General features: G+C 42.7%; 1 protein-coding gene across 3 annotated transcripts in view; it reads left to right on the top strand.

Moving 5' to 3' along the window:
* The window catches only part of LOC139370603 (spectrin beta chain, non-erythrocytic 1-like), an 86,240-nt gene that overhangs the window by 54,554 nt on the left and 14,425 nt on the right, over positions 1-17,261 (top strand). For all 3 annotated transcript variants that reach the window (XM_071110189.1, XM_071110191.1, XM_071110190.1), the window contains 12 exons: positions 2,620-2,757; positions 5,633-6,389; positions 7,247-7,449; positions 8,078-8,168; positions 8,542-8,688; positions 12,113-12,376; positions 12,658-12,882; positions 13,364-13,453; positions 15,313-15,591; positions 15,764-15,894; positions 16,252-16,456; positions 16,797-17,171. In XM_071110189.1, coding sequence (XP_070966290.1) covers positions 2,620-2,757; positions 5,633-6,389; positions 7,247-7,449; positions 8,078-8,168; positions 8,542-8,688; positions 12,113-12,376; positions 12,658-12,882; positions 13,364-13,453; positions 15,313-15,591; positions 15,764-15,894; positions 16,252-16,456; positions 16,797-17,171 — 2,905 coding nt within the window. The remainder of the gene's footprint in view (positions 1-2,619; positions 2,758-5,632; positions 6,390-7,246; positions 7,450-8,077; positions 8,169-8,541; positions 8,689-12,112; positions 12,377-12,657; positions 12,883-13,363; positions 13,454-15,312; positions 15,592-15,763; positions 15,895-16,251; positions 16,457-16,796; positions 17,172-17,261) is intronic.

The following is a 17,261-nucleotide window of genomic DNA, read 5'->3' as shown; positions in this document are numbered from 1 at the left end:
GAACGAGTTATCCATTTGTTTTAGGTAATTGTAAATATAAATGACACTTGCTTTTGATCTATTTTGCCTTATAATCGCTGGAGGCAAATGTGAACCAGTCATATGGAAGCAAACTGAACCATATCCACAAATCAACTTTCCCACAGTAAAGTTCATAAAATGCTGTGCAATTACACCGCATTTGAATTGTACAGCCTTTTAACTTGCAGGGATGGGCTCTTTCGAATGTCCTAATTGCAGGCTACCCCAACTTTCTCTGTTTCATATTTCTATCATGTTAAATATTAGCCAATATTAGTATCGAATGCCAGTAGGCCTAATAACAACACATGTACAACTGCCAATTTACTCTAAGTTCCCTTCAGTTAGTATAGCCTACATTATCATTCCATTTAATGACATTGTTTCGTTTACCTCCATTTGCTTTGCTTCCTCTGTAAACGCTCGGCCATGTGGTTGTTGCTGAGGATCATTAGTAACAGTTGATGATATAAAAATAGACATGGATGCTAACTAAGTCATTGTGGAGTGGAACTGCATGGCTCGATACTTGGCTGTGTCATCACATAGTACCACGGTTAGTGCAGGCAACAGACGAGGGTATAGCCTACTATTGTACACTATTCTCCTTATTATAATTATATGTACACTAATCTTCCAACATTACCATGTGTTAATGAACTGAATGTGGCAATTTTCAGAATGAATCAAACCACCGTTTTCTTTCTTTCTGTGTAAAGTGTCTCCAAACTTGTTTTTCATGATTCATAAATACTTCCCTAACCCTAAATAATCTACAAAATCAGAGTAGTTTTTAAATCTACCAATTAGTGCTGACGAATATCCATGTATTTAGATGGCTTTCTTTCATTGATCCCTAATATTTTGAACCCGTTCTCGCGCTTTACAAAACGTTTTCCATATCATAGACTGACCAGGTGAATCCAGGTGAAAGCTTTGATCCCTTATTGATGTCACTTGTTAAATACACTTCCGTCAATGTAGATGAAGGGGAGGAGACAGGTTAAAGAAGGATTTTTAAGCCTTGAAACGATTGAGACGTGTATTGTGTACAGTATGTGTGCCATTCAGAGGTTGAATGGGCAAGACAAAAGATTTAAGTGGCTTTGAACATGGTATGGTAGCAGGTGACAGGCACACCGGTTTCAGTATGTCATGAACTTCAATGCCTTGGAATACAAAAATATTAAACATGATGGAAAATGACTCTACTTTTATGCACAATTTCACATTGTGTGCAGGATTCATTCATCTGATCATCATAATCCAATTCCATGTATTCTATACATAGGCTGGTAGACTTTCCATCACCAAGCAGAAAAACATTCCCAAACAGAAAAAAGGAAAGGTGAATATAGTGGAGGACATGTGCTGATATGAATGGATAGACATCCATTTACACCAAAGTTCACTCTGTAATGGAAGATTACAATCAGGGCCGGATTACTGAATGGGCATGCAGGGCACATGCCCTGGGGCCGCCGACCTCTGCTATATTTTACGCGAATTTACACTGATAGAGCCATTTACAATTTTGTGCACTAGTATTTACTGATTGCTGGAAACAGTGAACACATTTTCACAATTTTCTCTTATGTTGTCACGCCCTGACCTTGGAGATCCTTATTATTCTCTATGTTTGGTTAGGTCAGGGTGTGACTCGGATTCTATGTCTTCTGTTTCTTTGTTTTTGGCCGAGTGTGGTTCCCAATCAGAGGCTATCTATCGTTGTCTCTGATTGGGGATCATACTTAGGCAGCCCTTTTTCCCACCATTAGGTTGTGGGATCTTGTTTTCTGTTTAGTTTCTGTAGCCTGACATAACTGTCCGCTTTCGTTTTTTTGACCCATGTTATTTGGTTTGGTGTCATCAATAAAGATACGATGTACGCCTACCACGCTGCGCCTTGGTCTCCTAACGACGGACGTAACATATGTGAACAAAACACTGTGAATTTGGTATTCATTGATGGCAATTGTATTCCAGGTTTAGCAAAAGGGGGTCTAAGATATGCAATCCAAGTAGAAAGAAAATAAAACGATCAGAAGTTCTGCAAATGTATTTGAACGTTTGTTCACTGGTGTTCTGCTCTAGGTACATTTGACCACAGTTCCAAAAAACTATTTTACCCGATTGAGAAACTGTAAATATACAAATGATAAACTAGTTACAATGCAACAGCTCCTCCCACTGGGTGTTAGGTGCCCTATTTGTTAGGTGCCTTTCTCGAAATGGATGCTCACCTTACACAGAAAATGAACAAAATAGGTATTTTAAACAGACAGAACAAGACAGATAATAAAAAGAGTACAGAGGTACAAGGAGAAAAGCGCAGGAAGTACTTAGGAGATTAAACACCAAACAGGGGAATATGTCTGAAGTACATTCATCAGGGTACAACATTGTGGAACATTCAGATAAAAATGTGGTTTGTAGAACAAACATTCCTCTGACATGTAGTATAAGAAATCATGTCAGCTGAAACATTCCACAACGTTTGCCTGAACGTGGCCCAAACATCAATGTGCGCAAGGGAAAATGGTTTGTTTTGGAGGTGAATTTGATTGGTCATGACATGGCATGCTCTCTCTTTCCCAGGTTCGAGAGCCTGGAGCCTGAGATGAACAACCAGGCGTCACGCGTCGCTGTCGTGAACCAGATTGCCAGGCAGCTGATGCACAACGGACACCCCAGTGAGAAGGACATAAAAGCCCAGCAAGATAAGCTCAATAACAGGCAAGTTGAACCATTCACAGTCAGACGTCACACTATCTCCTATCATACAGATGCCTTAGCTTAATTTGCTCATCCTGTTGTTGCAGGAAATGCAAACTTGTAGTGTATTAGAGGTTTAACAAGGGTTCAGTGGGGCCTCCCGAGTGGCGCAGCGGTCTAAGACACTGCATCGCAGTGGTGAGGTGCCACTACAGCCTTAGGTTTGATCTCAGGCTGTATCACAGCCGGAAGTGAATGGGAGCCCTGTGGGGCGGCTCACAATTGGCCCAGCTTCGTCCGGGTTAGGGGAGGGTTTGGTCAGGGGATTTACTTGGCTCATCTAGCGACTCCTTTTGGCTGGTCGGGTGACTGCAAGCTAACTTCGGTCGTCAGTTGGACAGTGTTTCCTCTGACACATTGGCGGCTGGCTTCCGGGTTAAGCGAGCAGTGTGTCAAGAAGCAGTGCGGCTTGGCAGGTCGTGTTTCGGAGGATGCATGGCTCTCGACTTTCACCTCTCCCGAGTCTGTTGGGGAGTTGTAGTGATGAGGCAAACTCGTAACTACCAATTGGATATCACAACAAAGGGGGTCAATTTTTTTATAATAATAATTTAAAAAACAAGGCTTCTAAAGTTTAACTCCCACTTAAAATATGTATACTTGATTTACCCTAATTAAAAATGTATAAATTAAAAATGTTTCCTGTTGCTGTAGGATTATTTTTCAGCTGTAGCAAACTGGCTCAAATTAAGATCCTATATCTGTAGCTGATAAGTGAAAATCTGAATCCCACACCTGATGTGTTTCTATCTATTTGTTTGTCAACTTGTCTATAGTTAGATACATGCAGCTTCTCTTCTGTCATGATTTGCTTCCCTAGAAGACTAAATAAACCCTTGCTCAGCAGAATAATGTCATAAATCAATAGAATGAATGCTTCAATGTATTTGACATCAGTGAAGCTTTCTGAGTGATCTCTGCTTCTTTCACAGCACAAAGACGTTTAGGTTCCGGGGAGAAAATACAATAACTATTAAGAAAAATGAAAAGATTTTCTGTACTAAATGTTCAAATGACATCATTTTGACCGGTTGTAAGGAAATAGAAATCTGTGAAAACAACCCAACGTCTTTCTGATAACATTTCAATTTGGCTTGGATGCATATTTTATGTGGTTGAAATACTATCAGCTTGTATGATGCTGATAAAGATAGGACCACTACAGATGGTATTTAACTGCGCATTCACATTCTCTCAAGATGCTAAAATAATATTCTTCCACTATCGTTCTCAAGTAAACATTTTGCCTATTTGAGGTCTCCATCTTGTGTCTGTCAAATTTGTATAACACCTCACAATCATCACACATAACACTGCTATCATCCTCTTTTGCCAGAAAATGTATGTTTGGAAAGATTTGGTGGGGTGGTGAAAGAGGATGATTGCAGTGTTATGTGTGATGATTGTGAGGTGGCTTTTCTCTTATTGAATTAAACTCTGACATTGGCCTTTTTGTCTCCATGGATCGACGTTAACTTTTTACTGCCCGTTCCCAAAAGCATTTGGCGATTGGCGTGCGTACAGTTAGACCCTAAGCTTAGGCTTACTCACTAATGCCAGATAGCCTAAAATAATGAAAGAAACACCTCAATATAGCCTAATAGATAAATTGCACAAGAATTATAAATTTATTATACTCTTTTATTCCCCACCCATCTGCCCTTCATCCACACAATGACCCTTTCATGACCCTAAATCTGCCTGCCCTGTGGAAATAACAACGAGGACTGCGGGTTATGAGTCAAGCCGTGCATCACTAATGTCCCTGGTATTCACAACATTTACGGTTGAAGATAACACTTTCAGGTTCTGATTTAATGCCTTACCATATGATTGGCAACTACCTGATGCCAAATGAAGAAACCAAAAGATGATTAGGTTATTATAATGCAGTTAATGTAGTTTAACTATGTCTGACCTTTTACTTGGCTCATGGTGAGTTTCAAATACCTATTGACTTAAAATTGTGTTGTGTGTTGGAGATCACTGTATCCTTTGAATTGAAAAATGAGCTGGATATGTATTTTTATTTTTATTTTTTTATTTCACCTTTATTTAACCAGGTAGGCTAGTTGAGAACAAGTTCTCATTTGCAACTGCGACCTGGCCAAGATAAGGCATAGCAGTGTGAACAGACAACACAGAGTTACACATGGAGTAAACAATTAACAAGTCAATAACACAGTAGAAAAAAGGGGAGTCTATATATACATTGTGTGCAAAAGGCATGAGAAGGTAGGCAAATAATTACAATTATGCAGATTAACACTGGAGTGATAAATGATCAGATGGTTATGTAAAGGTAGAGATATTGGTGTGCAAAAGAGCAGAAAAATAAATAAATAAAAACAGTATGGGGATGAGGTAGGTGAAAATGGGTGGGCTATTTACCAATAGACTATGTACAGCTGCAGCGATCGGTTAGCTGCTCAGATAGCAGATGTTTGAAGTTGGTGAGGGAGATAAAAGTCTCCAACTTCAGCGATTTTTGCAATTCGTTCCAATCACAGGCAGCAGAGAACTGGAACGAAAGGCGGCCAAATGAGGTGTTGGCTTTAGGGATGATCAGTGAGATACACCTGCTGGAGCGCGTGCTACGGATGGGTGTTGCCATCGTAACCAGTGAACTGAGATAAGGCGGAGCTTTATTGTTGGTTATCATCAAATTAATTGGCCAATGGTTCAGTCAATTTGAGCCTTGGTCTGGCAACAACAGGGTAATGGTGGGATTGATTCCCGTATGGGTCACATGTATTGAAATATGTATCACTGTCTGTCAACTGTGTAAAACTGTCTGCTAAATTACCATATTTTTATTTATTAATTTGTTCACCAGATGGAGCCAGTTCCGGGATCTGGCGGACCAGAAGAAGGAGTCTCTAATCTCCGCGCTGGGTGTGCAGAACTACCACCTGGACTGCAACGAAACCAAGTCGTGGATCCGCGAGAAGACAAAGGTCATCGAGTCCACCCAGGAGCTGGGCAACGACCTGACGGGTGTCATGGCGCTGCAGCGCAAACTCACTGGCATGGAGCGTGACCTGGCTGCCATCGAGGACAAGCTGGGCGACCTGCGCGGCGAGGCCGAGCGGCTGGCCGGCGAGCACCCAGACCAGGCCAAGGCCATCACGGGCCGCCTGGCCGAGATCACCGCTGTGTGGGAGGAGATGAAGGCCACACTGCGTAACCGCGAAGAGTCCCTTGGCGAGGCCAGCAAGCTGCAGCAGTTTCTGCGCGAACTGGACGACTTCCAGTCGTGGCTGTCGCGCACACAGACAGCCATCGCCTCAGAGGAGACGCCCAACACGCTGGCTGAGGCAGAGAAGCTGCTAGCACAGCACGACGGCATCAAAAACGAGATCTGCAACTACGAGGAGGACTACCAGAAGATGCGCGACATGGGCGAGATGGTGACCCAGGGTCAGACCGATGCCCAGTACATGTTCCTGAGGCAGCGGCTACAGGCACTGGACACAGGCTGGAACGAGCTGCACAAGATGTGGGAGAACCGGCAGAACCTGCTGTCACAGTCCCACGCCTACCAGCTGTTTCTCAGGGACACCAAGCAGGCCGAGGTCTTCCTCAACAACCAGGTACGCCGATTGGTCAATACCCCTTAAACCAGGGTACTTGATTGGTCGGTTCAATTTCGAATTGGTCCATCCAGGAAGTGAGTTGAAATTCTATTCCAAGAGTGGAAAAATCTTAGCCTTGGAATCCAAAGTGAATGGTTCCGTTTCACTATTATTTAATTACACTGATTCCATCTCATAAAAAAATTGATTTTCGGCAACAGTTTATTTTAAAATGCTCTTTGTCGCTGCTATTACCTAATTTTACTAGGCAGGGATGTGGTAACAATGTGTAATTTTCCGTGCCCACCTAGAATCCACTCCATCTACCGTGGGCATGCTGCTTTGCAAATCAAATGCACATATTAACGGACATTTCAAAAAGTGTCATATCAGATCAAATTTTATTAGTCACATGCGCCGAATGCAACCTTACAGTGAAATGCTTACTTACGAGCCCCTAACCAACAACGCAGTTAAAAAAACATGGATAAGAATAAGAACTAAAAGTAACCAGTAATTAAAGAGTAGCAGTAAAATAAAAATAGCAAGACTATGTACAGGGGGGTACCGGTACAGAGTCAATGTGCTGGGGCACCGGTAGAGTTATTAAAGTGACTATGCATAGATGATAACAACAGAGAGTAGCAGCATTGTAAAAGAGGGGGGCAATACAAATAGTATGTGTCCAATGTGATTTAGATTGAATTCCAACAGGGTTGGGTTCTATATTCTGTTTCAATTCAGTCAATTCAAGAATTTCAGTTTACTCACTGACTGATTTGAAATGGAATTGACCCCAACCTGGATATCCAGTCTCAGTCACAGGATTTTCTAATAATCCAACTGACTCTCTTTTTTTATAACCCTACTCTTAGGAATACATGCTGGCCCATACAGAGATGCCCACTACGCTTGAGGGGGCCGAAGGAGCCATCAAGAAGCAGGAGGACTTCATGACCACCATGGACGCCAACGAAGAGAAGATAAACGGCGTGGTGGAGGCTGGCAGGCGGCTGGCGAGCGACGGCAACATCAACGCCGACCGCATCCAGGAGAGAGCGACGTCTATTGACGACAGGTTAGAAGCCTCTTCTACTATATAGTAACAAATGACATTGCTGGACAGGTCGTCATTTTTACAGTTCTCACAACACCTGTTGGAGTATTTAATGCCCCAGGAACCACATTAATATGATAAAGCAATCTCCTGGAAATGGCATAACTACTTAGTTGCAAAACTGAATGCATTCAACCAAAATGTGTTTTCCGCATTTAACCCAACCATTCTGAATCGGAGAGGTGCAGGGGGCTGCCTTGATCGACGTCATCGGCGCCCGTTTTAACTGTCTTGCTCAAGGGCAGAGCAGCAGACTTTTCCACCTTGGGGATTCGAGCCAGCAACTTTTCAGTTACTGGCCCAACACGCTTAACTGCTAGGCTACCTGCACAGCTTGACTGTGAAAAAGACTACCCAGAATACCACCAATGGTTAGATGTGTACCACCCACTTATTAGGTTTACAACTACCACAAATGCCAGTACAACACTTGATATGTATCTTTGCCTTTACTTGGTAATGCGTATTGTGATGTAAAAAAATCTGTAGAAAAATCTGGTACACACAACTGTCAACTTGTTTGTGGTACTCACAATTAACATGGGATCTATTATCCATGATCAATTCTGTTTACCCAACGTTTGCACAGGCATAAGAAGAACCGCGAGGCTGCTGTGGAGCTACTGATGAGGCTGAAGGATAACCGGGACCTTCAGAAGTTCCTACAGGATTGCCAGGAGGTCTGCTGCCCAACATGTCTTTCCCGGACCCAGATCAAGCCTACTCCTGGACTAAAAAGCACTTTCAATAGAGATTCTCCATCGAAAGTGCTTTTTAGTCCAGGAATATGCTTAACTTGGATGTGGGAAATCTTCCCTAAGAGTCTAACATTGGTATCAGTCCCGATACTATGGAAATAGGAATACTTACATGTACTGATTTAAATGTATTACATTGTGTGGCAATGTATGCATAGTGACAGACTGCTTTCACAGTCTAAGGCAGTCAAATACAATGACCTACCTACCTGTGTGTGTGTGTGTGTGTGTGTGTGTGTGTGTGTGTGTGTGTGTGTGTGTGTGTGTGTGTGTGTGTGTGTGTCTTTGTATGCAGCTGTCTCTGTGGATCAATGAGAAGATGCTCACGGCCCAGGACATGTCGTACGACGAGGCCAGGAACCTCCACAGCAAATGGCTCAAGCATCAGGCCTTCATGGCCGAGTTGCAGTCCAACAAGGAGTGGCTGGACAAGATTGAGAAGGTTAGCAAACCAAAATAAGATTCACTCTGTCTTGATGATTTTCCAATTGGTATTAGATGAATGAACTAGAGGTCGACCGATTATGATTTTTCAACGCCGATACCAATACCGATTATTGGAGGACCAAAAAAGCCGATACCGATTAATCGGACAATTTTTTTGTTGTTGTTGTTGTAATAATGACAATTACAACAATACTGAATGAACACTTATTTTAACTTAATATAAAACATCAAAAACAAAGTGTTGGAGAAGAAAGTAAAAGTGCAATATGTGTTATGTAAGAAAGCTAACGTTAACGTTCCTTGCTCAGAACATATGAAAGCTGGTGGTTCCTTTTAACATGAGTCTTCTATATTCCCAGGTAAGAAGTTTTAGGTTGTAGTTATAATAGGAATTATAGGACTATTTCCCTCTATACCATTTGTATTTAATTAACCGTTGACTATTGGATGTTCTTATAGTCACTTTAGTATTGCCAGTGTAACAGTATAGCTTCCATCCCTCTCCTCGCTCCTCCCTGTGCTCGAACCAGCAACACAACGACAACAGCCACCACATCAAAGCAGCGTTACCCATGCAGTGCAAGGGAAACAACCACCCCAAGGCTCAGAGCGAGTAGCGTGCGCTAACTAGCCAGCCATTTCACTTCGGTTACACCAGCCTCATCTCGGGAGTTGATAGGCTTGAAGTCATAAACAGCGCAATGCTTGACGCACAACGAAGAGATGCTGGCAAAACGCACGAGAGTGCTGTTTGAATGAATGTTTACGCACCTGCTTCTGCCTACCACCGCTCAGTCAGATACTTAGATACTTGTATGCTCAGTCAGATTATATGCAACGCAGGACACGTAAGATAATATCTAGTAATATCATCAACCATGTGTAGTTTTTATGATTGATTGTTTTTTTATAAGATAAGTTTAATGCTAGCTAGCAACTTACCTTGGCTTACTGCATATGCGTAACAGGCAGTCTCCTTGTGGAGTGCAACGAGAGAGAGGCAGGTTGTTATTGCGTTGGACTAGTTAACTGTACGGTTGCAAGATTGGATCCCCCGAGCTGACAAGGTGAAAATCTGTCTTTCTGCCCTTGAACAAGGCAGTTAACCCACCGTTCCTAGGCCGTTATTGAAAATAAGAATGTGTTCTTAACTGACTTGCCAAGTTAAATAAAGGTGTAAATAAAAAAAAATTATAATCTGCAAATCGGCGCCCAAAAATACCAATTTCCGATTGTTATGAAAACTTGAAATCGGCCCTAATTAATCCGCCATTCCGATTAATCGGTCGACAACTAGAATGAACACAAGTTAATAAGCACTTTCGATTAATTGAAATTAACATGATCAGTTATCTAGACTCTTAAGTATTCTTAAGTGAATGTTGTTATTAAAAATTACATTATTTTAAGACAATTAAATACATATTTCAAATGGCTTTCTTTTGAGGGCCTAGTTTTACTATTATCAAGTGGCCTGAAGCTCATCATTTAAAGGCCACATCAGGCCTACAAGCCACATTATACCTGCTTGGAAAGTGATGTGTAATTGCTATTGAAATCCAGCCAGAGTGGGGATATCCAACATTTAAAATGTTTATTCACTCGCAACCTGCGTTCAGAATGACTTCCAGGGTTGGGAAGATTGAGGTATGAGACCATCTTAAACATCTAGACTGAAACAACAATTTCAGTAACGGGTACAAGAAGTCCAATTAACAGATTTGAATAGTTTAGAAAAATGAATGTTTTTTATATTTGAATAGCATACGATTAATTAATAAATCAATGTACATGCAAAAACATTTATATTGAAACAAACTATTTAAAAAATCAACCTGCAATAGAGCATTCTGGGAAATATGATAATGATTAGCATGTTTTTTTCAACTCTGGTTATTAACACCAACAGTGGGGTTATTTTACACCACTGAGTGTTAATTTAACTCTTTACAGTGTCAACACAAAAAAATGTACACTAAAAAATCAACACTAGTAACACTGGACAATATGCATCTGCAGGCATCTACATTTCAAGAACCTTTTAGAATTCTGAAGAACCGTAGATGCCACATCAACAACCCCACACTTAAGGTTTTTTACAGGGCAAGAATTCTCCAAGGGACCTTAGGAGCTGAGGAAGAACCATTTTAAGAAACTTTATTTTTTTCAGTGCAGGCAAAGCACATAACAGTAAACTGTCTCAATTTCCTTTAGCGTTACTTTAGGAAAAATATTCTACTTCTTATAATCAATACACCGCCCCGTTCACGAAAATTGATCGCCCCCACTGTCACGTGGCCGTGGATTGCTATATAAAGCAGGCAGACAGGCATCAAGGCATTCACTTACTGTCCGATTGAATGTTAGACTGGGAAACATTTGTGACCTTAGCGACTTTTAGTGCGATATGATCGTTGGTGCCAGGCGCACCAAATCCAGTATCTCAGAAACGGGCACCCTCCTGGGCTTTTCACGCACGATAGTGTCTAGGGTTTACAGAGAATGGTGCGACAAACAAAAAAACATCAAGTCTGCTTGCTATTGAGATAGGTCAAAGGGGAAACGCCAAGAATTGTGCAAGCTAACACGTGGGGCACAAACAGACAAATTATGGCGCAGTACAACAGTGGTGTGCAGAATGGCATCTCAGAACGCAGAACTCGTCGATCCTTGTCACGGATGGGCTATCGCATCTGATGACCACACCGGGTTCCACTCCTATCAGCTAAAAACAAGAAGTGGCTCCAATGGGTATGCGATGACCTACACTGGAAAATTGAGGAGTGGAAAAACATTGGCTGGAACATGCGCAGATCCCATACCTCAACCCAATAGAGTATCTTTGGGATGGGATGGAACGGGCTGTTCACAGCATGAATGTACCACTGTCCATTCTGCAGCAACTGTGTGATGTCAACGTTGACCAACATCCCTGTGGAACATTTCCGACACCTTATAGAATGCCCTGAAGGATTCAGGCTGTTCTGGAGGCAAATGGGGTCCGACCCGGTACTAGATGGGTGTACCTAATAAACTATCTATTTAGTGTATGTACCCACTATAACTCCCCAACTGCTTATGACTAACTTATACTCACTAACTGCCCTATTATATCCACTCCAAAACTCATGGGGTTACCCACCATAACTAACCGACTGTACCTGCCCACCCCACTAAATGTATTTCACTACCATAAAATGTGTTTCAACAACCTCAGCAAGACACAGTTTATCCAGAAACTTGACCTTTTCTACTTTCTACCTGATTTTATACTGTATGTATTTTATGCATACATTTTCTCTCTGTATATTTTGTTATTGGAAGTCACAGCAGCACCATTTCACCAGCTCAAATTCCTGGTACATGTAAATGTACTTTGCGAATAAAGGTGATTCTGATTCTAATTCTTTCCACTCCAGGATGGGATGCAGCTGGTGTTGGAGAAGCCTGAGACAGAGTCGGTGGTCAAGGAGAAGCTCTCAGCCCTCCAGAAGATGTGGGAAGAGTTGGAGTCCACCACCCAGACCAAGGCCCAGTGCCTGTTTGACGCCAACAAGGCCGAGCTGTTTACACAGAGCTGTGCCGACCTGGACAAGTGGCTGGGTGGCCTGGAGGGCCAGATTCAATCGGACGACTATGGCAAAGACCTGACCAGCGTCAACATCCTGCTCAAGAAGCAGCAGGTACTGTACATGGTGGAGCATGCGTCATTGTAACCAAATTGATAAATAATGTTGGCATTATCATTTCATTAATGAAAATAATAATACTAAGAATAATTTAAATAAGTTGGCTTCAATTGGTTTTAAGCAATAAAATAAGTATGGCATCAATTGTTCTGATCTGAAAATTTTGGATAAGAAACCATGGATGTGGACTTAGTGGCCTGGGCCCTGCCCGGAACATCATCTAGGGTCAACGCTGTGTTAAAAATGTTCTCCTCCCTCTCCCTGGTGGCCCATAGATATTGGAAAACCAGGTGGAGGTCCGTCAGAGGGAGGTGGTGGAGCTGCAGAGCCAGGCGCTGGTCCTCAGCCAGGAAGGGAAGGACACGGGGGAGGTGGATGGCCAGAGACAAATGGTGGAGCACAAGTTCAAAGAGCTGCTGGACCCGCTGAGGAAGAGAAAGAACTTCCTGGTGGCCTCCCGCGAGATCCACCAGTTCAACCGCGATGTGGAGGACGAGATTGTGAGTTAGTCGATAGTTGATTGGGGGCGTACTGTGTGTGTTTTTTTGGTTTTCCGAAACAAGGAAAATTCGGAGAAGTGGGGACATTTCAGTTTTCAGGGGAAATGGAAAGAGAACCTGTGATGCGACTTTGCAACGTTAACAAGGCGACACTCCATCTTAACTCCTCCTCCACATTTACTGGATTGGTTGAACAGTACAGAAGGGAACCTCCCCCGACAGTTTCTTTATTCTCGTCAAGACCAGTATGTTGGGGATCTAGTTTCAGGCATTTATTTTACGCCTGCTACGTTAGGTTAGGGGTTAGGGGTTAGGGAAGATAGGATTTTGAATAGAAATCAACTGTTTGGTCCCCACAAGACTAGTAAAACAAAAGTATGTTTTGTGTGTGCACATGCATGTACATGTTCTATTGAGGCTTTATTTGTTCTGGTATTTTCATTCAATGCACTCAATAATCTATTTGGCTTGTCCATTTTAGCTTTGGGTCGAAGAGAGGATGCCAATTGCAACCTCCACGGATCATGGTCACAACCTGCAGACCGTTCAACTGCTTATCAAGAAAAATCAGGTATGTGGGTTTTTCTCATATACTGTCACTTTACAAGGAAGTCACACTTAGGCGTAAATTTAGCACCCTTCTATTTTTGTGAATACGTTTATGCGCCTATTTATATGCAAAATTAGTATTGTTAGTGTCAGTGTTTAGGGCTGTGGCGTTCATGAAATTTTGTCAGCCAGTGATTGTCAAGCAAATAACTGCCGGGCTTACTGGTAATTGACCGTTAGTTAGCATAAACACGTTTAGGATATCCTGGCTTTCAGGCATAGCCTACAAACCACTGATGCAGACCTTTGGAACATATACATTTTAAAAAGTCTAATAAATCAATTTAATATAGCCTACAGCATTACAATAAATCCATTATTTATTTTAGACAGGTCTAAAGAAACATGGTATAAAGAAAATGTAGTCTATTTCAGAAGAACAGAATAACATGCTCTCTCAGTTGTCCTTATGTTAGGCCCTGATATGGCAATGCCAAATGGCTGTGGGCTACACTTGTTAATTTAGCAGACAATATTTGCTTAAGACTCCCTGGCATTATTTATTATTATTTTATAATAGAAGGATATTTTCTCCAAACAATTTCAAAGGAAGTGAGCACATGCGGATATTCTGTGCTGAGCGGTTAACAAAGAAACCGCTCGTCCTAAATGCTTCATTTAGAGTTATTTATGCAACTTTAGTTGAGAGGTCAGTGAGAAACCGCTCGTCCTATATGCTTAATTTAGAGTTATTTATGCAACTTTAGTTGAGAGGTCAGTGAGAAACCGCTCGTCCTATATGCTTCATTTAGAGTTTTTTATGCAACTTTAGTTGTGTTATAAACTTTGGGCTATATGTGTTGATGTTTAATGCATTCTAAGGCTGCATGATTGGACTCTAATGATGATTGGAAAAAAGTTGCAAGCTGCACACACATCATCAGTCTCTTCATAATTTGACAATTGATAATATTCTCACCAGGCCTCAAATTTCCTGGCGGCATCCCCCTTGTGTGGCCATAATGCCCCCTAAAATATCTATGCCGTTTGCGGCCAAAGTGGCAGTTGTGCCATTGTGCTGAATAAAATAGACTAATTATAATTCCCTTCTCCCGGCTGCTGTGCTCCGAAGCACCTCTCACTCACATGGCTGTCTTAGCTGTAGCCAATGCCGTCACGTGATCGGGTCCTTCTCACAGGCATTTCAGCTAAGAAGTAGGCTACAAGTGAATGAACACAGACACATCGGGGACACAACTGCGGACTTCCCTCTTATCAAATTTCGAGGCGCATATTGAAAATGTCCACATTTAGCCTACTTTTCGTCAGCCAACAAGATGAGTAGACCTAACCAACAACAAAATCACTAGCCTATGTCAATCTACTATAGTACAAAGGTTAACATATTCTATTGGTCAACTTGTCCTTCTGTGCAATAAATAAATATTCCAAACATACTCTGGGACATTTGTGCGATGCGATAGAGCCCAAGCTAATACAACCACTCGCATCAACACAACTTTTAAAAGCAATGAGGCTGATCGTTTAGGTGATAAGTTAGTGCCTATATAAATCTGTTATCATATTCCTACCAAGTCATTTAAACAAATGTATTGAATGGTATCATACATAGCAAAGAGTATCACTCTCTTATTGAGTTTTAATTGAGATATAGACTACGACAGATTGGTGTCCTCTCCAAGGGGTGTACACTACAGAAATAGGGCTCCTGACCGTTTAGACAAGGCTTACTTACTTAATGAAGTGTATCTAAAGTATTGTACTCTTGGCTTTGTGTATCTAGTATTTTAATGTATTGCTGACATTACTTTTATTGCACATTTCCATGGAAATTAATTTTGTACTGTGTCCCCTTTTAAGACCTTGCAGAAGGAGATCCAGGGACACCAGCCCCGCTTCGATGACATTTTCGAACGGAGCGAGAGCCTGCTGATGGAGGACAGCCTTGCCGTGGAGGCCATCCGCCAGCGCCTGGCCGACTTGCAACAGCTGTGGGGCCTGATGATTGAGGAGACGGAGAAGCGTCACGTCCGACTGGAGGAGGCCCACAATGCACAGAAGTACTACTTTGATGCCGCTGAGGCTGAGGCCTGGATGAGCGAGCAGGAGTTGTACATGATGTCTGAGGAGAAGGCCAAGGTACTAGGGTGTTATTGTGTTATTGTGTGTGTGTGTGTGTCTGTGTGTCTGTGTCTGTGTCTGTGTGTGTGTGGGTCTGTGTCTGTGTCTGTGTGTGTGTGCCCTGTACTGATATTTATTCTATAGAATAGAATTCACAAAAGTGCTAAAAACAAGTGTATTTCCCTCTTAGGATGAGCAGAGCTCCGTAGCCATGCTGAAGAAGCACCAGATTGTGGAGCAGTCGGTGGAGGACTACGCTGAGACAGTCCATCAGCTCTCCAAGACCAGCAGAGGCCTGACAGCTGCAGGACATCCAGAGAGGTCAGTGAGAGAGCCTAGAGTGAAGCCATTGAAATAGAACTTCACTTAATATTGCCGCCAGTCAAGGAACGTTGACCTGAATATGAATGTCCGATCTAGAAAAAGTATTTTGCATGAGTGGAGCATTCAGTAGACCAGAGTGTGGTGTGTATGCATTTTTGTTGTTTCAGCTTAACCCTAACAGACCTGATTTCACTAACGAAAGCCTTGATTTCAGACCATGACTAGTGTATTAGTTTGATCATGGGTGTTAGTGTTGGAACAAGAATGTTTTTTTTGCAAAAAAACAAAAAAAGATTACTCTTGTTAACCCCATCCACTGATCATTGAACTCTTGATTTCTGTTTGTGTGGGCAGTGAGAGGATAGGCATGCGTCAGTCTCAGGTGGACAAGCTCTATGCCGGAATGAAGGACCTGTCTGAGGAGAGGCGGGGCAAACTGGATGAGCGGTTCCGCCTGTTCCAGCTCAACCGCGAGGTTGACGACTTGGAGCAGTGGATTGCCGAGCGGGAGGTGGTGGCCGGATCTCATGAGCTGGGACAGGACTACGAGCATGTCACCGTAAGCAATGCCACCTGACTTCAAACCCTACCCTCTCACTCCTGGTGCTGTCAGGGAGGAAATGTACCAATAACTGAATGACACATCATCTAAAGTGTAGTTGGGCATCATATCTAAATATATCATATTGATATAGTTGACATGTTTAATATTTTTCAGATGTTGTGTGCTTTGGTGTGTGACTGCTTTGCAAACGGTCTGTAACGTGGCCATAGACTGATTTCAGTACTGTCCATTTGATACCACCATTACCTTTTAGTAAGTAAGACAGGGCAGTACAATATATATTTGTGTTAAAGGTCCTCATTCTCCCCCTCTCCATCCATCTATCCATCCACAGATGCTCCAGGAGCGCTTCCGGGAGTTTGCGCGCGACACAGGCAATATCGGCCAGGAGCGTGTGGATACCGTCAACCGCCTGGCCGATGAGCTGATAAATGCGGGCCACGCAGATGCCGCCACGGTGGCCGAGTGGAAGGATGGACTCAACGAGGCCTGGGCTGACCTGCTGGAACTTATAGACACGCGCACGCAGATCCTGGCCGCCTCCTACGAGCTGCACAAGTTCTACCATGACGCCAAGGAGATCCTGAGCCGCATCCTGGACAAACACAAGAAACTTCCAGAGGAGGTGGGACGTGACCAGAACACAGTGGAGACACTGCAGAGGATGCACACCACCTTCGAGCATGACATCCAGGCCCTGGGAACACAGGTCGATACATAGCTAATATCTCCCTGTAGCTCACTGCACCAGATCACTGCACTGAAATCTCATGTTATTATTAGTGGTGGGCACCAATAT

This window comes from Oncorhynchus clarkii, chromosome 17 (assembly GCF_045791955.1).
Source record: "Oncorhynchus clarkii lewisi isolate Uvic-CL-2024 chromosome 17, UVic_Ocla_1.0, whole genome shotgun sequence".
Classification (NCBI taxonomy): domain Eukaryota; kingdom Metazoa; phylum Chordata; class Actinopteri; order Salmoniformes; family Salmonidae; genus Oncorhynchus; species Oncorhynchus clarkii.
Note: the sequence above shows the minus strand (reverse complement) of the source record. Positions and strands in the feature narration are given on the sequence as shown.